The sequence below is a fragment of the Schistocerca nitens genome, chromosome 3 (assembly GCF_023898315.1).
Source record: "Schistocerca nitens isolate TAMUIC-IGC-003100 chromosome 3, iqSchNite1.1, whole genome shotgun sequence".
Classification (NCBI taxonomy): Eukaryota; Metazoa; Arthropoda; class Insecta; order Orthoptera; family Acrididae; genus Schistocerca; species Schistocerca nitens.
Window position 1 is genome coordinate 257131428 of NC_064616.1, and position 27707 is coordinate 257159134.

Consider the following 27707-nt stretch of genomic DNA (forward strand, 5'->3'; position numbering starts at 1 on the left):
AGGTTCATCATATGCTGTACTCCTCTGAATGCTCTTCTACTTGCTTAACACACAAGCCCAACAGACAGTATTTCAGACTGCTGTATTCCACCAGAAGCCTACATTTTGGCATTGCATATGATGAAGGCATTTGAGATGATGCTCACTCTTAGGCTGAAGAAGGTAAGGGAATTACGTCAACTGTGTGCTTTTCATAGGAACCATCTTGACGTTTGTCATATGTGATTTAGAAACCTAACTGGATGGCTGAATTGTGATTTGAATCACCAATCTCCTGAATTTGAGTCCAATGTCATAATCACTGGACTACGTCACTTGACCACCAAAAGAAAATTACTTGCTAGCCTAGAAATGGATCAATAATATGATAGTGTAAAGACCTTGTGGTAACACACTGTAATGTAATTTGCATCTTGTTAATATTTTACTCTATATTGGTGGGAGGATTAGTGGTTTGCCATGAAGACTGATTAGGTCACCGGAGGAAGAGGACAAAGTATTGCCTGTGTGTGTGTGTGTGTGTGTGTGTGTGTGTGTGAGAGAGAGAGAGAGAGAAAGAGAGAGAGAGAGAGAGAGAGAGAGAGAGAGAGAATTTTCTCTAATTCGAGAAAGGATCGATTCTGAAAGATAGCAAGTTTTCTGTCCTTTTGTGTGTCCCTGTTGACAACTCGTCATTTCTGCTATTCGGTGAATGGTCTCCTTTACTTCTAAGTTGTGTATGTTCATTAACTATTTTCATAGAACTACATGTGATATTGACAGCCGTTAATCAAGTGTGCTAAGCTGAGCTATTCATCTAAAATAATTCACTTAATGACTTGGAGTGTTAATTTTGGTTCCAGGTGATTACTTGGTGCTACATCTGTCTGACCTTGTGAGAATGGCTTTTATGGCAGCAACCAGTGACTCGGATCCATTGAGACTGGAAGGTCTTAAAACTCTTCAAGAGATTATTGATAAGTTTGCGAAAGTCCCAGAGCCAGAATTTCCTGGCCATCTTCTCCTAGAACAATTTCAAGCTCAGGTAATTTCAGTAGCAGTTCTGCTCACAGCACATAAATTCTTCTGTATTACAGTTCAGCAAGCTCCTATCCTTTTTATACGATTTTATATGATTGACAGAAGTTAAAGTTTTTTGTCTGTATGTTTCTATTTTAGTACCATCCATTAAGACAACACCAAGGATTATCTTAAAACTGGGATGCAGTTCTTTAGCTATATTTAACTGTTATAGGAATTCACAACTGCTTCTTTTGTATTTCATCAAGGTTAAAATTTAAACTGTTCATTTTGATAGAAATGGTGTCAAGGTAAGAACAGTAGCTACAGCAGTAAATTATGTGTGGACAAAATATCATAGTTGTAAAACAGAGTTGAAATAATTTAGGATGTAGAGAGAGAAATAAACATAAAGATAATGAGAAGCAGCAACTGGACAAAGAACCAAAAGGATGGTAATGAAACTGGATGTGGAGGTACTCTGTAACACGATACAACATGTAGTGTGTCCACTACTTATTTAGGGAAGATTGTAATGAACATTTCATTATAAAATTGTGTGTATAGTGTACGCTCCATGCAGCTCTTTTAAAGTAGCATGATAATATTATAGTTGGTTGGGTATTAGACAGAGTTCTGATGACTTTGATGCTGAATGATTGTGCAAGTGCAGTAAGTCTTAGATGCTACATATTTGCAACAGGTTGGTGCTGCACTGAGACCAGCATTTGCTCCTGAAACACCATCACATGTAACTGCAGCAGCATGTGAAGTGTGCAGTGCATGGATAGGCAGTGGCGTCGCAAGAGACCTGAATGATCTTCGCCGCGTTCATCAGCTTCTTGTTTCGAGCTTGACCAAGCTACACCAGGACTCTGGAACAGCACAGCTGTACAATGAAAGCCTTGCAACTCTTGAGCGTCTCTCCATCCTCAAAGCATGGGCAGAAGTAAGAGCAGCATAATTCATCAATACGTAGTTGTCACTTTTTCTCAATACCAATTTTTAGTAGAATCCTCACTGGGACTGTAGAATAACAGGGAATTGTACGTACAAATCCTTATGTAGAAATTTATAGTAATTATTATCTAATGTCTCTTTACTGTTCCAGTAGAACAGATTTTCTTTTGTCATTGCTGGCTGTAATGAAGTGAGTAGTTTTGGTGGTATCTGATCCAAGTACTTATTGCGCATTTCTTCGTTATAGGTTTATATAGTTGCCATGGTTGGGGATAACTCAGCACCAGAGAAAATGGATGCAAGTTTTGCTTCTTCTGACACAATGCATGAAAGCAGAAGTGAGGATGACTTTGGTGAATTTGAATTTCGTGGAGAAAGTCTTCTTACACTTGTACAACCAGAATTAATCAGTTTGTCACATTACTGGCTTGCAGCTCTCAGAGACCATGCATTACTCTCACTTCCCTCAGGTAAATAGAATAAATGTAGGACCTATATGGCAGATTAAAATGCTAATGGGAAGTAGAAGTGGTTTTAATTTTTAGGTACAATCATAAGTTATTTGTAGGCAACAAATAATCATTTACTGTATACACTAAAAACAGAAACTGGAACAGTGCTGATAACAACATGAAACGGCTAAACTTGGATCTTGAGTTTTAAAATTTATAGGTCCTTTCATTGAAGTCTAAGAAAAAGTTACAACAATCCCCTTCTCTTCTTAGCTGAATGAAGTCCTAAATATTTGTCTGTACCATGGTCCCAAGCTTCAGCTCTTCACGATGTGCACGATTCCAATAGACAGTGCTAACTATAAGATTGTCAGCAAGAAAACTGCTAATCAAGGGACCTGAGTCAACTCTGCTTTACTATAATAATGTAATATTTTTCAATAAGAATTGGCAGCCTTGGTGTAGAAAACTGATTGATTACAGGCAGATAAAATAAGGGGCATTCAAATGAAACTTGGTCACTAGTGTAAAGTAATGGTAACGATTTTATCAACTCGAAAATGATACACAGTACACATACTTAAAAATAGTTGCCAAAGCTGTTGGCATATTTCTCCCATTGTGACACTAGCCAGTCAGTTCCATCCTTGAAGAAGCAAGTAGGCTGCTGTCGGATCCAGGCCTGGACCCAGTCACACACTTCGTCGTCCATTGTGAATCAATGTCCGCGAGTAGTTTGTTTTTAAGATACAAACACATGAAAGTCACACAATGAAAGGTCAGGACTGTACGGTATATGTTCCAGCAGTTTCCCACCAAAATTGCTGCTATGTTGTCTTCGCCACATTGGCCGTGTGTGTCATGTAGGAGGATAATGCCATTGGGCAACATACCTCAATGTTTTGACTTCATGGCTCATCTAAGGTTCTGTAAAGTGGCGTGATAACACTGGGCATTGATGGTGGTTTCCCATTCAAGGAACTCGACAAACAGTGGGCCCTTGTGGTCAAAAAAGGAGGACATCATGACCTTACCAGAACTGGTGCGCACGGCCTTTGATTTCTTTGGAGGTGGTGAAGTTGCATGTTTCCACTGCTTACTCTGATGCTTGCTTTCCGGTTCAAAATGGTGACACCACGTTTCGTCACCTGTGACAATATGTGACAGAAAGCCGTGTTCTTCCTCATGATAACATTGCAGATGGCTCAGACAGTGCCATTTGAGCATTGCAATGTTCGGTGGTCAGTTGGTGGGGAACCCACTGTGCACAGAAAGTTCAAATGTTGATGCATTATGGTGTGGGCAGTCCACACAGTAATACCCAGTAACCAATGGATCTCATCCACAGTGATTCTGTGGTTGTCCAAAACTAAAACATTCACTTTCGCAACCATTTCTGATGTGATGACACAATGAGCCTGTCCAGGATGAGCATCGTCTTCCAGTAACTTGCCCCCCTCAATAAATCGTTTGCACCATTCCACAACACTTGAACGACTCAGACTGTACTCACTATACACTGCCTTCGTCCGTCGATACATTTCACAGCCTCCAACTCCTCCCGCCACCAAAAATCAAGTTACTCCTTGTTGCTCCTGCTTATTCGCCTGCATGTTCGGTAGTGGACGATAACTTGTGTGACCACCTTGTCTTGAGTGTGAACCCACACTGGCGCTATGCAACATCAAACGGTGCGCATGCGTCAGTCTCTCTACCAATAGATGGCGCCATGTTACGTGGCAGTTACGTGGTGCCATCTTATGTGTAAGGCAAAGGTAGATGCACTGACCAGGTTTCATTTGAATGAACCTCGTATTATGACACAATAACTGCACTGAAAACATGAAATGCTAAAACTGTCTGTTTAACTGCTGGATGGTTCTGTGTCAGTGATTACCTGTTTCATGCTCACAGGCATTTTCATTGTCTCATCTTCATCTACAGCTAATAAGATCTGTCTTTTGTTGCTGCTGCCCAGAAGAGAAACTTGTTACATAATTTTCAGACTATTACTAGAAAAGTTAATGTGACTCCACAGGAAAGCCTCCAACTTTGGATAGTCCAAAGGTTTGTTCCAAAACTCCAGAAAACAATTCCCATATATTGAGAGCATAGCTGAGAGCCACTCTATGTTGGATTCGGCGAAATTCCCTCGCATCCTCCTATGGTTGCTGATGAGAGAGGTTAGAGGAAGAATGAGGCAGTCATGAAAAATCTCCCAATGATGCTCTGGGAATACAGTAACTGTTACAGTTTCTTGCACCACAATTAATGCATATATTACTGTGTTCTCTGGATTTAAACCCCAACAGAATAATTACTCATCTTATCTTTCTGGTAAAAGTTATGACTGTGATTGTTTCTGACAGTTCAGAGCTGAATAAAATCTATCTTCAGTCACAGTGTTTGCATACTAGTGCACTTCAAACCCTGAGGGTTTATCTTCATGTGCTGGTTACAGTCATAACACTCTTTTATTAGTGTTTGGTAACTGCTGTGCATGTAACAAAATTTTCTTAAGTTACTATGTTTTTCCATGTCTATTGAAAGGTATTTTAAAAATATTTTAATGTACTGCTAAAAGTACACTTACTTCATGTATTCACAGCAGCACCTGAAAAAGAACCCACTAGGTTTGAAATACATGGTTCATTAATAAAAAATAAAGAAAAAAGATTTGTTCAGCACTGATACTTATTCCTCAGACAATCAGTCTGGATGGCTGGGAGTCAATATGTTATGCAGCCCTCTGTATTTAGATTAGATTAGATTAGTACTGGTTCCATTGATCATGAATACGACACTTCGTAATGATGTGGAACGTGTCAGGTTAATAAAAGGTGTCTATACAAGATATTACATTACACAAAATATTTCACGACACTTAATATTTAATTTTTTTGTGGGGGTTGGGGAAATTACCCACTTACTATATCCAAAAATTCATCAAATGAGTAGGAGTTGCCATTAAGAAATTCTTTTAATTTCCTTTTAAATGCTATATGGCTATCTGTCAGACTTTTGGTGCTATTAGGTAAGTGATCAAAGACTTTTGTGGCAGCATAGTTTACCCCCTTCTGAACCAAAGTTAGATTTAACCTTGAGTAGTGAAGATGATCCTTTCTCCTAGTGTTGTAGCCATGTACACTGCTATTACTTTTGAATTCGTTTGGATTGTTAATAACAAATTTCATAAGTGAATATATATATTGTGAGGCTACAGTGAAGCTCTCTAGTTCTTTAAATAAGTGTCTGCAGGATGATCTTGGATGAGCTCCAGCAATTATTCTGATTACACACTTTTGTGCAATGAACACTCTTTTACTTAGTGATGAGTTACCCCAGAATATGATGCCATACGAAAGCAGAGAATGAGAATAGGCGTGGTAAGCTAATTTACGGAGATGTATATCACCAAAATTTGCAATGACTCTAATAGCATAAGTAGCTGAACTCGAACGTTTCAGCAGATCTTCAGTGTGTTTTTTCCAGTTCAACCCCTCATCAATGTATACACCTAGAAATTTTGAAAATTCTACCTCAGCTAGCGATTTCTGATCAAAGTCTATATTTATTAATGGTGTCATTCCATTTACTGTGTGGAACTGTGTATACAGTGTTTTGTCAAAGTTTAATGAGAGCCCATTTGCAGAGAACCACTTAATGATTTTCTGAAAAACATCGTTTACAGTTTCACCAGTTAATTCTTGTCTGTTGGGTGTGATAGCTATACTTGTATCATCGGCAAAAAGTACCAGCTTTGCATCTTCGTGAATATAGAATGGCAAGTCATTAATATATATTAAGAACAGCAGAGGACCCAAGACCAAACCCTTGTGGCACCCCTCTCTTGATTGTTCACCAGTTTGAGAAATCACCAGTTTTTTTCATATTATGTGAACTGCTTATTTCAACTTTCTGCACTCTTCCAGTTAGGTATGATTTAAACTATTTGAGCGCTGTACCATTCATACCACAGTACTTGAGCTTATGTAGAAGTATTCCATGATTTACACAATCAAAAGCCTTTGAGAGATCACAAAAAATCCCAATGGGTGACTTCTGGTTACTCAGAGCATTTAATATTTCATTAGTGAAAGTGTATATAGCATTTTCTGTTGAAAAACCTTTCTGGAAACCAAACTGACATTTTGTTAAAACTTTATTTTTGCAAAGGCGTGAAGTTACTCTACAATACATTACTTTTTCAAGAATTTTGGATAAGGCAGTCAGAAGAGAGATTGGGCGGTAGTTGTTGACATCAGACGTATCCCCTTTCTTATGCAGTGGTTTAACAATGGCATACTTCAGTCTATCTGGGAAAATACCCTGCTTCAGATAGCTATTACATACGTGGCTAAGAATCCCACTTATCTCTTGGGAACAAGCTTTTATTATCCTGCTGGAAATGCCATCAATTCCATGTGAGCTTTTATTCTTGAGAGAGTTTATTATCTTCCTAATTTCAGAAGGAGAGGTGGGTGGAATTTCAATTGTATCAAATTGTGTGGGTAAGGCCTCTTCCATTACCTGCCCTGCTTCTTCTAATGAACATTTAGATCCTATTTTCTCTACAACATTTAAAAAATGATAATTCAAAATGTTTTCGACTTCCATTTGCTTTGATGGTAATGCAGTCATCCTGTACTCTTGGTTGCCCTGTCTCCCTTGTAATAATATTCCAAATTGTTTTGATTTTGTCATCAGAGGTATTAATCTCAGACATGATGCACATGCTTCTGGACTTTTTATTAACCTTTCTCAATGTAGCACAGTAGTTTTTATAATATTTGGCTGTTTCTGGGTCATTACTCTTTCTTGTTGTTAGATACAGTTACCTTTTGTGGTTACAAGATTCTTTAATTCCTTTAGTAAGCCAAGGTTTTTTTGCATGGTTTCTTATAATTAGATTTAACTACTTTCTTGGGGAAAGAGTTTTCAAATTCTCTTACAAGTGTATCATGAAATAAGTTATATTTTAAATTAGCATTGGGTTCCTTGTACACCTCATCCCAGTCTAACTGCTGAAGATTTTCCCTGAAATTTCTAATTGTTGAGTCATTAATTGAACGCACAACGTTACTGAATGGAGCTATGGCATATACTGTAACTAGCTGAGCACCATGATCAGAAAGGCCATTCTCAACAGGACAAGGATTTATGTTTTTAAACTTATCTTGGTCTATAAAAGTGTTATCTATCAATGTGCTGCTGTCCTTTACTACCCGAGTAGGAAAATTAATGACAGGTGTCAAACTGAAAGAACCGAGCAAGACTTCCAGGTCATTCTTCCTATTACACTCTTTCAGTGAATCAACATTGAAGTCCCCACAAATAATAATTTGCTTTCCCCTATCTGACAGATAGCACAACAAGGCATCCAAGTTTTCCAGGTATAAAGGAAAGTTTCCTGAAGGGGACCTATATACTGTTACAATTATAAAAGAGCCCTCCTTCAGTTTAAGTTGACAGGCACATGCTTCTATATGTTGCTCTAGACAAAACCTTTTTTGTATCTAAGCTTTTTACACAGTGATAACTTTTGACATATATGGCAACTCCTCCTCTCACCTTATTCTCTCGACTCATATGTGCAGCTAGTTTATAACCACTGATATTTACCCTTTCCATATCAGACACAATGTGATGCTCAGACAGGCATAGTATATCTATTACATTATCAGATTCAATGTCATCTAAAATAACCAGGAGCTCATCTACTTTGTTCTTCAATCCCGGAATATTTTGGTGAAAAATGATAACATTATTATTTACTTTACTGTTGTGAGAATCTTGCGAGTTTTGGACCTCTTTAGCAACAGTACTAGTGTCCCCCCCTTATGGATTTTGGTAACAACCCTGCCAGTTTACCCTTCCCTTTCCTATTGAGGTGTAGGCCGTGCCTTGTGAAATCCCCCCTATCAATAGCCTCGACAGGAACTAATCCAATGTCTGACAGAGTGGTCGCCCTACACAACTGATCCAACTCCATATTTACCCTCCTGGCAGAGCAGTTCAACTGGGGCTGATCATGCCGCACGAAAGGCTTCAACCCAACATTGGTGTGGGTCATCGCAGACGCTATTTTCGCCAGGTCACACTCAATATGGTGGCAGGCTGCACTATATCCTGTGCAGGGAGATTTTAATCAGGAGTTGTAAACCTTAAGAAAACCAGAAAAAAAGCTTTCTGCATGATATTTATGTGGGCCACCAACATCTCTCACTTATCAACAGCTGAAATAGACACTTGGTATAAATTTTTAAGTTACGTAATAGCACAAATACAAATAAATCTACATCTACATCGCTACTGTGCAAATCACATAGATTGTGAACAAAATAATGTAAATAGGAAAACGTTTACGCTAAGACACATTACAAAATAAAAGGGATACAACATTTTATAAGACTCTTAATAGGAAAACGGGGAGAGTGGCAGGAAGAAACTAAATATAGCTTCATTTCAGTCCAAACTACATTTCTTTTAAATATCAAGGGATTAATAATAAAATAAATGAAGCTGACAAATATATAGCATGAAGCCACATTAAAGAAAATAAATCTATAATTGCAGCTAACAATGCAAGTGACCAAGCTTGATAATACAGACAACCAATTCTCATAGCATCATCAAAATCTGAAGTATCTGTGAATCAAGTGTCAAAACATTTGCTTCCTTCTGCCACTATTTTCAAAGCTGAGATGCTTGGTCTCTAGAGTGGCCTAAATGTAACAAGACCAGGAATGACTTGAGAACCTGCATAAACTGGCTGACAGGCCAAGGTAACCAGCAGCAGATGACCAAGAATAAATATGGGGATAACAAAATAGGAATACTGACAACAGAGGTGGCTTTGTAGAATAACAAGTTCAACAAGTAGTCCAAAAGTGAAAACCTGAGGTGTAGTGAATACTATGACCAAGGCAACAATGTGTAGTGACAACAATACAAGGGTGTAGAAGGATCACAACTGAAGAGTGAGCCGCTATGCTGCAGCCTTTAAAAGATGGCTGTGACCCTAATATGCCGGTAAGATGGGAATGTCTTTTGTAGCCAGCACTGCTACACCAGTGCTTGCTCACAGCTGTACACTGCCATGTAGTGGCCATTGTCAAGCTCCAGGCCCTCCAGCGGGCTTTCAAAATTGCTGGACTTGGATACCAAATTCATTCCATTGGGGGTCTGACCAAGGAAACAGAAGCTCCAGTGTCCACCTGGAAATGGACATTCTGATTCACAATTCAGAGGTGAATAAACAACTTGGTAAAAGAAGGCACGTCATGCGGAATAATCTCCTGAAGTTCATGCAACATCCCTTCATGCATATGGGGAGTTGGATCCAACTGTCTTGACAGTTTGACAGATAGCTCAGAGATGCCCATCTTTACCATGTTGGGTGCATTGTGCACCGCGATCTAGGTAGGCCACACGTGGGTACGCTGTGAAACATTCAGAGCATGATGAGAGACCACACTGCTTACGATGATGGGGTGTGATTGGCTGTTCAGAAAACATCAACACACCAGAAAGCATTGAATCATGATGATGCCGTTGGGAAAAAGGCTTACAAGAATTCCGCCCCCAAGGCAATGGCTGAACCACTGCTGCTTGTGGTCGAACCGTGAGGTGTTCATTGGCTCCCTGTGCAATCTCGAAAGAGTGTGCAGTTTGCAAAATATCGTCCAAGGAAGGGTTGTTCAGTTCAAAAGCTGTAGTGCATACTCCCGGATTAGGAGCCAATTGGACCACTATACCTCAGATCAAAGAATTCGTTTATCAAGTTTTGCAAGCCAGGTTCACACACATGAAATTGCAACGGCAACTCAACCCTTGCAAATCTGTCACACACATGCAGTACACCTTACGAGATTTCTTGTAATATTGCTAAGACTCGTGGAGTGATGTGACTACATGAAACTGTTACAAATAATAGTTTGAAAACAATGAACATATCTACTTGTGAACATGAGTGTGACAGGATTTGAGAGTGGAGCCAACTACTTTAATAAGAAAAACATCTCCTGGTAAGCTCAAGAAGGAAGAGTGACCATTGGAGAGCTTAATTTTTAGATACACCAAGAATGGTGAAGTAGTGTTCCAGCTGCTGCAAGTTGTTGTTGTTGTTGTTGTCATCAGTCCAGAGACTGGTTTGATGCAGCTCTCCATGCCACTCTATCCCGCACAAGCCTCTTCATCTCCCAGTAACTACTGCAGCCTACATCCTTCTGAATCTGCTTAATGTATTCATCTCTTGGTCTCCCTCTACGATTTTTACCCTCCAAGCTGCCCTCCAATACTAAATTGGTGATCCCTCGATGTCTCAGAACGTGTCCTACCAACCGGTCCCTTCTGCTAGTCAAGTTGTGCCACAAGCTCCTCTTCTCCTTAATTCTATTCAATACCACCTCATTAGTTATGTGATCTACCCATCTAATCTTCAGCATTCTTCTGTAGCACCACATTTCGAAAGCTTCTATTCTCTTCTTGTCTAAACTATTTATCGTCTATGTTTCACTTCCATACATGGCTACACTCCATACAAATACTTTCAGAAACGACTTCCTGACACTCAAATCTACACTCGATGTTAACAAATTTTTCTTCTTCAGAAACGATTTCCTTGCCATTGCCAGTCTACATTTTATATCCTCTCTACTTCGACCATCAGCAGTTATTTTGCTCCCCAAATAGCAAAACTCCTTTACTACTTTAAGTGTTTCATTTCCTAATCTAATTCCCTCAGCATCACCCGACTTAATTCGACTACATTCCATTATCCTCGTTTTCCGTTTGTTGATGTTTATCTTATATCCTCCTTTCAACACACTGTCCATTCCGTTCAACTGCTCTTCCAGGTCCTTTGCTGTGTCTGACAGAATTACAATGTCATCGGCAAACCTCAAAGTTCTTATTTGTTCTCTATGGATTTTAATCCCTACTCCAAATTTTTCTTTTTTCCCCTTTACTGCTTGCTCAATATACAGATTGAATAACATCGGGATAGGCTTCAACCCTGTCCCACTCCCTTCCCAACCACTACTTCCCTTCCATGCCCCTCGACTCATAACTGCCATCTGCTTTCTGTACAAATTGTAAATAGCCTTTCGCTCCATATATTTTACCCCTGCCACCTTCAGAATTTGAAAGAGAGTATTCCAATCAACATTGTCAAAAGCTTTCTCTAAGTCTACAAATGCTAGAAACATAGGTTTGCCTTTTCTTAATCTAGCTTCTCAGATAAGTCGTAGGGTCAGTATTGCCTCACGTGTTCCAACATTTCTATGGAATCCAAACTGATCTTCCCCGAGGTCGGCTTCTATCAGTTTTTCCATTAGTCTGTAACGAATTCGTGTTAGTATTTTGCAGCTGTGACTTATTAAACTGATAGTTCGGTAATTTTCACATCTGTCAACACCTGCTTTCTTTGGGATTGGAATTATTATATTCTTCTTGAAGTCTGAGGGTATTTCGCCTGTCTCATACATCTTGCTCACCAGATGGTAGAGTTTTGTCAGGACTGGCTCTCCAAAGGCTGTCAGTAGTTCTAATGGAATGTTGTCTACTCCGGGGGCCTTGTTTCGACTCAGGTCTTTCAGTGCTCTGTCAAACTCTTCACACAGTATCATATCTCCCATTTCATCTTCATCTACATCCTCTTCCATTTCTATAATATTGTCCTCAAGAACATCACCCTTGTATAGACCCTCTATATACTCCTTCCACCTTTCTGCTTTCCCTTCTTTGCTTAGAACTGGGTTTCCATCTGAGCTCTTGATATTCATACAAGTCGTTCTCTTTTCTCCAAAGGTCTCTTTAGTTTTCCTGTAGGCAGTATCTATCTTACCCCTAGTGAGATAAGCCTCTACATCTTTACCTTTGTCCTCTAGCCATCCCTGCTTAGTCATTTTGCACTTCCTGCCGATCTCATTTTTGAGACGTTTGTATTCCTTTTTGCCTGCTTCATTTACTGCATTTTTATATTTTCTCCTTTCATCAATTAAATTCAATATTTCTTCTGTTACCCAAGGATTTCTACTAGCCCTCGTTTTTTTACCTATTTGATCCTCTGCTGCCTTCACAATTTTATCCCTCAAAGTTACCCATTCTTCTTCTACTGTATTTCTTTCCCCCATTCCTGTCAGTTGTTCCCTTATGCTCTCCCTGAAACTCTGTACAGCCTCTGGTTCTTTCAGTTTATCGAGGTCCCATCTCCTTAACTTCCCACCTTTTTGCAGTTTCTTCAGTTTTAATCTACAGTTCATAACCAATAGATTGTGGTCAGAGTCCACATCCGCCCCTGGAAATGCCTTACAATTTAAAACCTGGTTCCTAAATCTCTGTCTTACCATTATATAATCTATCTGATACCTTTTAGTATCTCCAGGGTTCTTTCATGTATACAACCTTCTTTCATGACTCTTAAACCAAGTGTTAGCTATGATTAAGTTATGCTCTGCGCAAAATTCTACCAGACGGCTTCCTCTTTCATTTCTTAGCCCCAATCCATATTCACCTACTATGTTTCCTTCTCTCCCTTTTCCTACGCTTGAATTCCAGTCACCCATGACTATTAAATTTTTGTCTCCCTTCACTATTTGAATAATTTCTTTTATCTCCTCATACATTTCATCAATTTCTTCATCATCTGCAGAGCTAGTTGGCATATAAACTTGTACTACTGTAGTAGGCGTGGGCTTCGTGTCTATCTTGGCCACAATAATGCGTTCACTATGCTGTTTGTAGTAGCTTACCTGTACTCCTATTTTTTTTATTCATTATTAAACCTACTCCTGCATTACCCCTATTTGATTTTGTATTTATAACCCTGTAATCACCTGACCAAAAGTCTTGTTCCTCCTGCCACCGAATTTCACTAATTCCCACTATATCTAACTTTAACCTATCCATTTCCCTTTTTAAATTTTCTAACCTACCTGCCCGATTAAGGGATCTGACATTCCACGCTCCGATCCGTAGAACGCCAGTTTTCTTTCTCCTGATAACAATGTCCTCCTGAGTAGTCCCCGCCTGGAGATCCGAATGGGGGACTATTTTACCTCCGGAATATTTTACCCAAGAGGACGCCATCATCATTTAATCATACAGTAAAGCTGCATGCCCTCTGGAAAAATTACGGCTGTAGTTTCCCCTTGCTTTCAGCCGTTCGCAGTACCAGAACAGCAAGGCTATTTTGGTTAGTGTTACAAGGCCAGATAAGTCAATCATCCAGACTGTTGCCCCTGCAACTACTGAAGAGGCTGCTGCCCCTCTTCAGGAACCACACCTGCTGCAAGTACGTCTCCCATTCTTGTTTGACATTGCTAACTGGTGGAAATGTGAGTGGATGGCTATCCGCCGCCTGTACGGGAAGAGTACCGTGTGCCTACAATTGATCCTTCAAAAGCTGAATTTGCTGCTGCTGCTGTTGTTGAAACTGCTGTTGCTGTTGTTGGAACTGCTGTTGGAACTGCAGTTGCAATTGTTGCTGCAGGAGCAGCTGTTGCTGTTTTACAAGCTGCATGAGCTTTGTGTCCATGGGTAACTACTAACCTTTTACTAACATTTATAGTGACCATAATCTAACAAGCCCAGAAACAACGTGAGAACCTGCAGAAACTGGCTCACAGATCAAGGTAATGGGAAGTGAGTCACTGAAAATAAACAGGGTGGGGACAACAACTGGAAGACAGTCAACAGAGATGATGCAGTGGAATAACAAATCCATTGAGTAATCCAAATGTGAAAACCTAAGATGTAGCAAATACTATGACCGAGACAATGATGTGTAGTGACAATGATACTAGATCGCAATGAAATCACAACTGAAGAGTGAGCTGCTGCACTGTGATGTTTAATGAGCAGCTGCATGCACTGATATGCTGGTAAGGTGGGCATGTGTCCTGCAACCAGCACTGCAGCAGCAGATGTACAGTGCTGTCTGGTGACTGTCATTGAGCTCCATCCTTTACAGAGGTCACTCAGAATCACCAGGTCTGGATACCACAATTTCAGTAGAAATAAATTTCACTCATGAATACTTGCACAGTTACATCTGACTCATCTTCCAGGGCTAATTCAATAGCATACAGTTTGTTGTATCCATATGCAGAACTTTGCCTAATTTTTGTTCTAGAACTTTACTATCTATCTTGAGTTTTAACCTGTCACTTGTATCTCATGTTTATGGCTATCAGATCTTTTTCTGATCGTCCAGTAAAGTCTTTTTGCACCACTCCATTCTGTACAACTTATATTTATTTTGGTTACTACCTTAGCTCCCCTTCCCTATGCACTAACAAATTCATTGGTTCAGAACATAACAGTTGTCTCATTTATTTCTTTTTCAGGGTGTATGTTACCTTTTTAAACATTAGTGGCCATTCATTGTCTTCAGTCACCTTTTTTTATGGTACCGATGGTTCTAGCTCATCTTTTGCAGATGGTATTATTTTGTTGCACATTGCAAAAGATGATGTCAAGGCTGGCTTTTAATCATCAAGGAGAGGATTACAATTGCCCTCAGTTTGTCAATCAATTATTCCTTTTGGCTGCAGGCATTAACGTAACATTAAAGTTTTTGTCATGTGTGCATGAAGGTGCAATATTATTAATTTAAAGCCTGGATGGAAGTTTCTTGGACCTATTATTGAATTTATTTCTTGTAATTGATTGATGAATTTTTGCTCTATCTGTTTGGTGAAGTATCTGCACATTTCCAGTGTAAAAACATTAGATGGTGTAGAATGTGACAGAGATTTACTAACTTCTTGTTCTTCCAAGCTAATACAAATTAATGAGTGCACATGCAGCATCAGAGTGTGGATAGTGGAAATAATACCAGACATAATATGTATATGTTTCATACATCTTTTCTCTTCCAGAATTTGCAAGCCAGTTACCTCATGATGGTGGTGCATTCTATACTACAGACACCATGGAGTCATCTAGACCATATTACTTAACTTCATGGCCTCCAATTCTTCATGCAGCAGCTTTATGGCTAAATGCAAGTGGATTTGAAGATAATAGCCAATCTCCAAAGAAGTCCTCAGAATGCGAAGAAAGCATTGTTAAAAAGAAAAGTATTTGTGAATCTGGCCATGATCGCTTCTACCTTTTGTTTGGTGAGTCTTTCTGAGTTGATTTCAGTTAAAGAAAGTTTCAAGTGTAAAGAAAAGATAAAAAATTATGCTAAATTATGTCACATCTTTACAGTATATGCATAGAGTGTGATTTTTTCCACCGTGGACAAACTCTAGGGATTGATCAATGAGAGGGTATGGAATAAAATAGGTATAATGAATTTATGTCTGGAAACACATGGTTTCTATGCTACAGACCATTTATTCAAACATGCAGTGTTGCAGAGACTGCAGTCTATTACACGCTGCACCATGCAGTCCCAGCTACAGCATGGTGGTACTGTTCCTCATACGTCTTGCCATAGTGCCCTCTCTTGCCATAGTAATTGGTAATTTTGTGTCCAATTCACTTCTCTTGCTGACTCACTTTGTATTGGATGTGATACAGCATTGTACATAATGGTCCTGCATTCAAAAGGCAAATGGCAACGGGCGGTGTGTAGTGAGGTTGTATCAAGAGACCTATTCCCGCCGACAACAACTACAGCATCCAATATTTGCAACAGTGTTTTGCCGTTTGTGTGAGACAGGGTTGTTTCAAGAAGTAGGAAATCATGAAGGATGTATCCGAAATGTCTGGACACCAGACGTGGAGGAAAATGTGATTAACACTGTGGAAAGCAACTGCCGTGTCAGTACTAGGGACTTAGTCCGCCAGCACAGGGTAACCTAGACGACCGTGTCGAGCATTCTCCATGACAGTTGTTACTACCCTTGTCACTTACAGCATGTGGAGGGCTTACTAGTGACAGACTTTCCACATCGGAAGCAGTTTTGTCACTGGTTTCTTCGCCAGGCAACCACGATTCTAGGATTTGTGTCATCCATCCTATTCACAGATGAGGCCACCTTCACACCTTTATGTGGAGTGGTATCTTCAACTTTCGTAACAGTCATCTGTGGGATAGTATTCAGTACCACAATGGTATGGTGACAGCGAATCACTAACATCGTTGCAACTCGAATGTGTGGGTTGGGATAATTGTCGACCTTATTTTGGGACCAGTCTTCCTTCCATGTCACCTAACTGGCTGGAACTACTGCGTTTCTTGCAGGTAACTTTGCCTCTCCTGTTGGAAGAAGTACCATTGATGATACAAAGGGTTATGTGGCTACTACATGATGGTGCTCCAGCCCACTTCGCCATTAATGTCTGGACGCATCTCAATTATATCTTCTCTGGTCAGTGGATTGGATGAGGGCGTCCAGTTGCATGGCCTGCTCGTTCACTGGATCTCAACCTGTGTGATTTCTGGGTAGGGGCCATCTCAAAAGTATCATGTTTGCAGAGCTCATTCAATGTGTGGAGACACTGTAGCAGCGTATTCATGCCACCTTTGACACTGTTGGAATGCAGCCAGACCGATGTGAATGTGTGAGATAGAATGTGCCATGGCACGAGCACACATGCGTTGAGGCACATGGAAGTCATTTTCAACACATACGGTACCTGTGGCTGCATGGTACAGCGCATATTAGACCGCAGTCTCTGTAACAATGTATGATACCATAAATGGTCTCTAGCATGGAAACCATGCATTTCCCAACATAAGTTCATTAGACTTTTTTTGTTCCATATCCTCTCATTGATCAATCCCTAGAGTTTCTACATGGTGGAAAAAATCACCCTGTATTGCTTCATCAGGCCTCAGGGTAATAAGGATTCTGTGACTCTAAAGCTTATTATTGTGCCTTTACTTGAGAAATATTATTGTAAAATGACTCTTTACAGAACATCAGATTTTCATGAAACTGACTCAAAATCTATTGTGTGATGTAATTGGCTAAATTTTTCAGAATGTTCTGTCAAGAATAAAGATGACAAAAGTCATTCAAAAATAGCAATGTCATAGAAGTCCATATCCCATTTACATTCATTACAATAAGAGACATCAGTGCTTGGCAACTGAAAAGGATTGCAACAGTCTGCGGCAAGTGGGTGATATTATTTGTAGAAAAGCCTCATAACACCACTGGCAGGTATTCTGCAAGCTGTAATACAGTTTTATTTGTGCACCAGTCTTGTGGAATTTGCCACAGGACACACACATTATGCACGCATCAGTCTGTGGCAGTGTAATCTAACTTGTTGCAGTCCAACAATCTTGCTGTTGTCAGAGTCCACCAGTTGCTCATAATTTTTTCCACATTATTGTGAGTGTGAAATAAGAAATATTGTAGCAGCCAAATAGGCAATGTTGCCAGGTGCCAGTTCTGGCTTTTTGCACCTCATCACACACAGTCACTTGACCAATGATATCCTTCACTCATGACATACATTCCAAGTGCATAGCATTTGTCCTGTCAAATATTAACATATACTGACATAAAATTATTGGAGGAAGATGGAGGAGGAGGAGGAGGAGGAGGTGTTTAACATCTAGTTGCTAATGAGGTCATCAGAGACAGAGTGCAAACTCGGATTAGGGAAGGATGGAAAAGGGAGTCAACCATGTCCTTTCAAGGGAACCATCCTGGCATTTGCCTTAAATGATTTAGGGAAATAATGGAAAACCTAAATGAGGGTGGCCAGACACGGGTTTCAACCGTTGCCCTCCCAAATGTGAGTCCAGTGCACTAAACACCATGTTACCTCACTCAGTGGAGGAAGGTGAAGAAAGAAAGAAAGAAAGAATGAAACAGATTGAGAGCGTCAAGGTTTTGACATGGAGCTCTAAATTTTTTCCATAGAGATCCACAACAAAACTTTTCTGGGTATGTGACAGCATTATTATGTTATGATGTTGACATCATGTTGGCCACTGTTGCTACCGGTGTATTTATTGCTGTGGTATAGTTATTACTGGGCCAGTGTCACCTCAATTTTTGTGTGCTGACACTTCATTCTGCTCATATTATCTGTTGTCAACAACATGATAGACAATGATTCTGGCAGAGGTTGGTTGCAGTGAGGTTTTATTGTAGCTGACAGTGACCATAGAAGTCTATAATCACAAACTACATTTTGTTGTCTTTGACCTACTATTGCATAAGTTAGTTTATGCCATCAGTGGGAATGTTCTCAACTGATTTCCTTTGTATTTAACTAACTGAAGACTGAAATCATTCTCCACTACCTCAAAAGAGGCAATTATCCTGCAGATGAAAAATAAGCAACATGATAGCAAGGTTGGGGTGCTATAGGGAGTGTCAAGCGTGCAAAATTGGTTAGACCACTGCAACAGAAATGTACAATTGTGAAACTTTCATAACTACTATCCATGAAGTGTGCTGTTGTGTGTAGCATAATTTTTCAATAAGTTTCATACAGAAATAAAAAATGAAAGCATAAAATGACAAGATTGTTGTAGCACTGGTAGTAATCCTATTAGACACTATTGTGTTACCTGCTTGAAAGCATCCTAGTGCCTTTCAGCATGATTTACTGTACATGCTAGTTAGTTTCTTGTATGATTAATCATAATGATGTGAAAAGAGTCATTTTACATTCCTAGTACACCTACATATGTATATGGCTACACGCTGACGATTTACAAGGGCTGTTTTCTTAAAAAAAAAAAATTACAGACATAAGTAATTCTGGCTGCCATCTTTCACACATTACAATAAACACATTCTTCTTTGAAATAGGAGGAGCTTTCATGGAGAAACTTTTTCAGTTTATTTTCAAATTTTACATTGTTGTCTGTGACATTTTAAATCGGTGGGTAAGTGATCCAAAATTTTGGAGGTAATATTGTGCACCCCTTTTTGTGCTTAAGACAACCCTAATGTGGAGAAATGACTGCCATTTTTTCTTCTGGTATTGTAATTATGTACATCATTGTTCCTTTTGAACTGCAGTGGATTTTTATAACAAACTTAAAGGGGGAGTAAATATACTGTGAAGCAGTAGTCACAACACCCAACTTCTTAAACACGTGTGTACAAAATGTTAACATGCAATGTGTTTTCCTTTCAAACGAGCAATTAATGCTGGCATAATTAAGCCTGAAATTGTTTGATGCTACATAGAGAGAACTTCCGCTAAATTTATTACTATAATGCTGTCAGTTTGATATAATTTTATTACTGTAGGTCTGTGATCCAAATGGTCCATATGATCACCAGATTGCACTGATGACCTAGCTGCTTTGCACCCAAAAAATAGTCATAATTAATCATCCATATTAATCATGGTTCCATAGAGCAAAAAGTGTGAACATATAAATCACTATGTTTAATGTGTCATATTTTTTATTGCTGCATGATAGTAATATTCCCAAAAAAGGAAAAAATAAGATAAATAAAAAATTACATAATTAATATTGTTTACAGGTATCTGTATGGAAGCTCTTTGCAGTCCTCGTTCAGTAGAACCATTGGAAAGCATTAGTACATGTTTGCAAGCCTTGTACACTCTTTTAGATTCAGTCTGGTCTCGTCAAGTACTTACAAGTGATGAAAAACTTCCAATTGAACTTTGCAATGTGCTGCATAGGTAAGTTGCCCCCATGACATTTAAGGTAGTATTAAGAACTAAATATTATATAGTACTCTGAGCTGTTCAGTTCAAATGCCAGCTGTGCGCAAGTTGTGTGAACTGAAATTGTGCCTCTGTCCATTGAAGCAGATGTGTTTCCCCATGAACAGTAAGCACAGTACATGAAAAGCAACAGATGCCTTAACCTGTATTTCAGCAGGTGGACTAGTTGTGGTGGTAGTGGTGAAGAAGGTGGTGAGCAGGGAGAGGGATTAGGGCTTGGGTGTCTAGCGACTTGTAGGGAGGAAGTCAGTTTGTAGCTAGCAATGTGAGAGGGAGGTAGGTGTATGGGTTATGCATGTAATGAATGATTTTAGGGGCCAGTGGGGAGCAGCAAACACTGAAGGCAAAGTGGGGACATGAATTGGGAGTGAGTGACAGGATGGAGAAAGGGGAAACTGTTGGGTGGAGGATGTGGGGACAGTAGGTTACCAGAGAAACTCCCATCTGCATACTGAATGATTTACAAACTAACATTGGAAACTCCAGGGTGGAATATCAATAACATAAGGGAAAGGATAGGTTGCTATTCACTGCAAAAATGACACATTGAGTTGCAGAAAGGCACAACAAAATCTCTGTTACACATTTAGCTTTCAGCCAATGCCTACTTCAGAAGAGAAAACACACAGGCATCCATTCACACAAGCACGCACACGTAAGTGCCATCTCTGGCAGCTCGGATCAGAATGAAGAATGCTTTGGCTAAAAGCGAAATATGTAACAGTCTTTTCGTTGTGCCTGTCTGTAGCTTAACGTGTCACCTTTACGGTGTGTAGATTGTTAATAAACTAACAGGTAATTTAAGTAACCATACACATTTTTGGTCACAGAAAAGTTGGGGCTACAAAACTATGACACTGTCTTTCGGCAATAATGTTTTTTAAGATTGGACCACTCTGAAACATGAACATTTTAAATACAATTAACTTTGGAAATATTATGTACTCAGAAAAAGTGAGATTTTTGTTGGAAAGAGGAGAATGAGGGCTTTTAAATGAGCTATAGTAATTTTCAAACAACTTTCAGCATCATTGAATTTTTACGGTCACATGGTTTGCAGATGCACCATGAACTTTTTAGTTAAATATTGCTTGAAAAAGAAGTAAGTTACTTCCTGTAGCTATTATGAATGTACTATTAACAAAAGAAGGATAAGAAAAGGAAAAATAATAATATTGGCATCAAGAGTGGTATAACAACAAGTGGGATAGTCTGACCTTGCTCTGTTATAGAGAGGGTGGTTAAAATATGTGTTGAGTGGCTGATGCACACCTTGAGAAAAGCTTAGGATGAAGTTTGTGAAGGTGAGTTGGAAGAAATGTAGAATATGAATCCATTATTCAGTAAGAAGCAAGTTGATGAGCACATTTGGAGGGGGGGGAGATTAGAAACCCTTAAAACATTCAACTGTCCACTAATATTATAAATTGGAAATGGGAAAATGTAAATGAGAAAGTAAAGGAAGCTGTAGTCACAAAGTATGGATGATTTCAACAGTTTTAGTGAATGTCACCCTTGGTTTCATGTGCATTGTATATCCTGTTCACTTCCATACCCGAAACACTGAAAGACCTCTCATAAATCCCTAAGAAATTCTGGTCATATATAAAGGCTGTCTGAGGCACCAGAGGTAGTATCCAGAGACAAGGTGACAGAGAACCGAATACTGGGAGTAGAAATGAAAGAAAACAGAGATGCTGAACTCTGTTTTAGATTATATTTTACAAAGGAAGATCCTGGAGTACTGTGCCAATTTAATTCTCACACTACTGCAGTGATGATTGTTATTGGTATTAGTGTTAGTGGCATTGAGGAACAGCTGAAATCACTAAAAGTGAACAGATCTCCAGGGCCTCATGAAATTCCTGTCAGATTCTATACCGAATTTGCAGCTGAGTTAGTCCCTCTCTTAACCATAGTATTCCAGAGATCCTTCAGACAAGAAACTGTGCCCAGTGGTCAGAAGGAAGCATGAGTTACAACAATCTACTAGAAGGGTAGCAGAAGTGACACACGATACAATTGTTAAATATAATTGACATCCATCTGTTGTAGAATCTTGGAACATTTCTGAGCTCAAGTGCAGTGAGGTAGTTTGAACAGAATGACCACTTCCGCACCATCCAGCATGCACTCCAAAAACCACAGTCATGTGAAACCCAGCTCATGCTTTGCTCACCTAGCATTCTGAAAACCATGGATCAAGGCATTCAGTTCACATTATTTCTTGACTTACAAACAGCTTTCAACTTAGTACCACACAGTGCTTATTAACAAAATTATCATTATTTAGATATAAAACAAAATTTATGGCTGGACTGAGGTTTCTTGATAGGGAGGACGCAGCACATTATCTCAGATGGAGTGTCATCAAACTGTGTAGACTTAGCTTTGGGTATGCGCCAGTGAAGTGTATTGGGATGCTTGCTGTTCATATTGTATGTTGATGACCTGGCAGACAGTATCAATAATAAACTCAGACTTCTTGCCAAAGATCCAGTTATGTATAATGTAGTACTCTCTGAAAAAAGCTGCCTAAATATTGTCAGAGCTTGATAAGATTTCAAAGTGATGCAAAGATTGGCAACTTGCTTTAAATGTTGAGAAATGTAAAATTGTGCACTTCACAAAACACAGAAAAATAGTATCGTACAACCACAATATCAATGCAGCATCACTGGAATTGGTCAACTTGTAAAAATACCTGGGTGTTGCAACTTGTCAGGATATGAAACAGAATGATCATATTGACTTAACTGTAGGTAAAGCAGGTGGCAGACTTTGGTTAATGGTTAGGGTACTGGAATATGCATTGCATCTACAAAGGAAATTGCTTACAAAAACTTTCTTGATCCGTCTCAGGATATTGCTCAAGTGTGTGGGACTCGTACCAAATAGGGGATGTTGAACATATAAAAATAAGGGTAGTATAGTGATCGCAGGTTTGTTCAACTCATGGTAGAGTGCAATGGGTGTTTCAAGAACTAGTATTAAGTGAGGAATGTAGAACTACATTCCAGCCTGTTGTGTATCACTCCCGTAGGCACTGCAAAGACATGATTAGGCTAATTACATCTTGCACACAGGAATCTAGGCTGTCATTCTACCCACTTCCCGTAGACAAATGGAATGGTATGTAAAGAAACACTGACATGTTGTACATAGGGAAATACCACCTGCCATGCACTTCAGTGGTCTGCAGAGTATATAAGTATATGCAGATGAAAATGTCAACATCTACACAATACAAAGTTGACTAGCGTAACTGCTATCATGTGGGTCTCGCAACTGCATGTATCCCAGCTATGTTTAGGTGCAGGTATAAAAGTTAATGCAGTTAAACATGAAGGACTGTTGGATCCTGTAGTCTATACAGCCTGCATCATGTTCAGATATGAGCCGGTTCTTCTGTTCATTTTCATTTAATTCATTTTTTAAATTTCTCTCCCCCCCCCCCCCCTCTCTCTCTCTCTCTCTCTCTCTCTCTCTCTCTCTCTCTCTCTCTCTCCCTCCCTCCCTCCCTCCCTCCCTCCCTCCCCCCTTCTGCTTGAGAACAGTGTTAAAGGAAAGTTCACTCGAGAGAATATATAAAAAAAAATTATCAGACAGAGTTTCTGGCAAGTACATACTGTTCCTATCCCGGTGTGTCCTACCTGGTCTGCAGTGATTCGTTGAGTGGTTTACAGGCTATTTATCAGTACTACCCGTGCCATCCTCTGGTAGCAACTATCCAGGAGTCGGTTTATGCCCTCGAATGATATGGTCGTTCAGTGGTCTTTGTATGGACCCCGGGGCATGTTGGAATTTCCGTAAGCCGCTTCTGTAGATTGGTATACCCAAACCTGACCTCCAGTTGGTGTTACGCTGCAAAGTTTTCAGGATTTGGTATGCTGAATGGTGCAGCTTAGTTATGCCCAATAAACTCCGCGCCATCAAGGACAGCACACATGAGTGTAAGTCTTCTCTCCAGATTTCTCGCAGGGAGTCTGTGGTCCTCTGCCGCCTTCGCATCAGCCACACTTGGCTGACGCATGGCAACCTTCTCTGGCATGAGGCTCCACCATGTTGTCGCTGCGATTCCTGTCTTGGCAGTGGTCCACATTTTGTTGGACTGTCCACATCTAGCCATTCTGCAATGGAATTTTTATCTTCCTGGTGCAGTTCCTTCGATTTTAGGAATTGATGCCTCCACGGCTAACTTGGTTTTGCCTTTTCTGCATGACACTAGTTTTTTCTTCTTCAGTTTAAGTTTTAGTTCCTGTTCCTTGTCTCCCTGTGCTGTCTACCCTAGTACTTTTAGGTTAGAGATTGTAATGTGTTGCAGAGTAGCTGGCTCATCCTTTTTTATCCTCGTGATCGGCCAGCCCAGGACATCTGCCCTCCTGTTTTAAGCTCTTCTGCCTGTTTCTTGCATGTCTGTGCTTTTCTTGTCTTCTGTTGTCACCAGTGTGTTCAGCTTCGTGCTTTTTTCCCCCCCCATCTAGAATTCCTGTGGTGTGTACTGTTTGTTTTCCATTTTATCCCATGGACTTTGTTCAATGCAACAGGGGACCGATGACCACACAGTTTGGTCCCTTTAAAACTCGAACCAACCAGCCAGCCAAGTACATACTGTGAGAAGATGAAATGCACAATGCTGTCGACAGTCACACGTAAAAGTATACACATGATTGTAGCCCCTCATCCTTATTGTACGTGGGTGCCTCTCTTATTTGGTTGTGAGTTACCTGCCCTTCTCTTTAACCTTCCACAACCTGTCTCTATCCCCTTTCTGAGGTCTCCCCTCACCCTCGCTTTTAAAAAAATCTGGATAGTCAGAGATGCTTTGGCAATGGGAAAACTATGTATTGTAAGGTACAATGTAACATTCCATGATTGCCATCTGTTCAATGAAGAGGTCTTGGTGGCTGTGGATGAGTATTTTGCATAAGTTGCAGAATGGAACTTTGGGATGGAATGTACTTGTAAACATTAGACAAAGTGCACTAATCTGAATGTTTAAGAGTTGTTCTGGGCCTATATTTTAAAGGTGAAAACATATACACTGAGGTGTTCATTTTACCATTGTATTTGATCATATCAGCAAAATTTTGCATCACAGTATGTAATGTGTGATACTGCAATAGATCATTTATTGCATTAATAGCAGACATAAGTGATGGCGTATTTGTGTATTGTTTTGAGGAAGAGGGATAATTAAGGAACCTGAATAAGAAAGCTATGAGAATAGTCACTTCGTGCGGTATGCTCTTGTTATTGTTGTAGATGTTGGGAGAATAATTGTATGCATCACAACTCATTTTTTCCTTTTGCTCAGGCTCTTGTTGACCAGAGACAGTCCTTCAACACAGCTGTTGGTGATGGAGGTTCTAAAGCAAGTTCTGGCAGCTGCACAAGAGTGTCTTGATGCACAAAAGAAGAAGAGACTGAGAGGTAATATATGTGCGGTGTGTGTGTGATGTTTTTTGTGAGGTACATAATGAAAAATAGAGGCGAATGAGTTAAGGGGAATAGGTATTAGCATATTGAAATGTTATGCAAATTTTTTCCCCTCCCCCTCAGCCATTTCTGAAAATGATTGTGCGACATCTATGTATTGCTAAAATAAATAACTATACACATTTTTTCCATATTTTAAACAGTTCTGTAACAAAATAAAACTTTCGTCCATTGTTCTGTAACAGGCTACATTGAATAATAACTGGGAGTACACATATGTTCTCTAGAATTGAGAGCTCAGACAATAAAGCAAAATCGATATGGAATATTGTTGAAACAGAGATAGGGAAAGATGCTATGGAATGTTACACTATTTTTATTAAATAGTTTGGAGCATTGCAATAGACTTTTCGTGTGTGTAATTTCATAAAACATCTATTGAAAGGCAGGTGAAAAAAATAGGTACCAGTAATTCAAAGAAGAAACAAGAACATTTCATCAAAGAAGCAAGAATTAAATGAAATCAGGAAATCATTAAGACCTTTAACAATAAAAGTCTTCTAATAACACAGTAAGAAATTGAGACTTTATAATATGTAATGATCATAGTCACATGTGTGATACACCATTAATTGGAGGAAATACCCAGATAAATTAAAATATTCCATTCTTAGCTGCAGATATCAGTAATGACCTGCCATCTGTGTCCCAATTTCTAAAATTTTGGTAAGGTAATGTACTGAAGGGTTGTCACCCACGTGTCCAGTAATGGGATACTTAGCCAGTTACAGTTTGGGTAACAAATGGGCCATTCGAATGAGACAGCTACTATTTTCAATAGGAAAATACCACCAGTTGCAACTATTGTGTTACTTACCATAGGTATATACTGTGTCTATTATGGCAGTTTGAAAGAGAAGTTACATTTTTGTTGAAAATTTGGTTCAGAACGTGCTTGGTTTTACTTCAGAAATTAAATACAAAAAGTTATACTATGATGATGAAATAATTCATAGAGCACCATATGCTTGGGGAGATATTAAAGTGTACATTCTACACAACTGGATAACAGACATTCTAGTATTCTTGCCTTATGTTAATAATATACCATCTTATTTGAATCAAGAGGCAGAATTGATCCTGTCTGCAGATGACAATTATTGTTGTAAATCTCAGTGAAGAATTGTAAGAGAACATATTAAATTATGTTTTGAGAAGGTTATTAATGTGTTTAGCAAAAATAAATAAGTTTTAAACTTAGTAAAAAAGCATCATAGCCATAACAACTTCATATTTGAGTAAAAGACCTATAAACAAATTAGTAGGACGGCTGTGGGAACCACACCATAGCCCAGTCTTTAAATGACCTGCATGGAAAAGACGTTCCTTAGCTCCCAACAGTTGTGCTCTGCGAAAGAACTTCGCCACTTTTTCTACTACAGGTTCACTTCTTTTCCCAGCTTAAATTCACCTGGCCCTCCTCCAGATCCAACATTGTCTTCCTGGAGGCTATCTTCCATCCTATTGATGGTCACATCTAAACTTTAGTCTGTATCAAACTGACCAGTTGGCAACAGTATCTCCACTTCAGCAACTGACATCCCTTACATGGTAAATAGAACTTTCACTACAGCCTAAGCATGCATGATAAATATATCTTGACTAGCATGATACCCCTCAGTATGTACACAAACAACCTCTTTCAGTCTTTACTCTACTGCATCTACTTCACAGGTCTTGTCCACAAACAAATTTTGTGGGCAATCTCCTTCTCTCACTGTCCCGCTTCCAAAAAAAACCCAGAAACACCCCTTTTGTCACCGAGTACCACCCAGGCCTCAATTGCCTCTGTAGATTATCCACTAGGGCTACGACTTTCTCAAGTTTGGCACTGGCTGGACATCATTTCTTCTTTATATTCTCCACACCACCCACTAGCCCCTTGTATCACCCTCATAACCTCTGCAGAATAATTGTCTAACCGTATAAAATTCCCAGACCATTATCTTTAGCCCTGAAGTTCCTATCCATGCTGTCATTCCCACAATTAAACCTCCTCCCCGTACCCTGTACCTCTCGCCTCCTCCCCTCGTTTCACTTTCCTTCTTGTTTTTAATTGCATTAATCTTCCCATGTTTCATTTTCCCTTTCTCTGATTGGGAACCAAGAGAAAAGAAAAAAAACTATGAAGTGAGTAGACAATGCTGAAATGGCTGTATATGTACC

General features: G+C 39.5%; 1 protein-coding gene across 1 annotated transcript in view; it reads left to right on the forward strand.

Annotated features, from left to right (window-relative positions):
- LOC126248228 (HEAT repeat-containing protein 5B) overlaps positions 1 to 27707 on the forward strand; it is a 250516-nt gene that overhangs the window by 179276 nt on the left and 43533 nt on the right. The window contains exons 26-31 of the mRNA XM_049949054.1: positions 843 to 1024; positions 1703 to 1948; positions 2207 to 2429; positions 15296 to 15538; positions 19835 to 19997; positions 25360 to 25475. Of these exons, the coding sequence (XP_049805011.1) occupies positions 843 to 1024; positions 1703 to 1948; positions 2207 to 2429; positions 15296 to 15538; positions 19835 to 19997; positions 25360 to 25475 (1173 nt within the window). The remainder of the gene's footprint in view (positions 1 to 842; positions 1025 to 1702; positions 1949 to 2206; positions 2430 to 15295; positions 15539 to 19834; positions 19998 to 25359; positions 25476 to 27707) is intronic.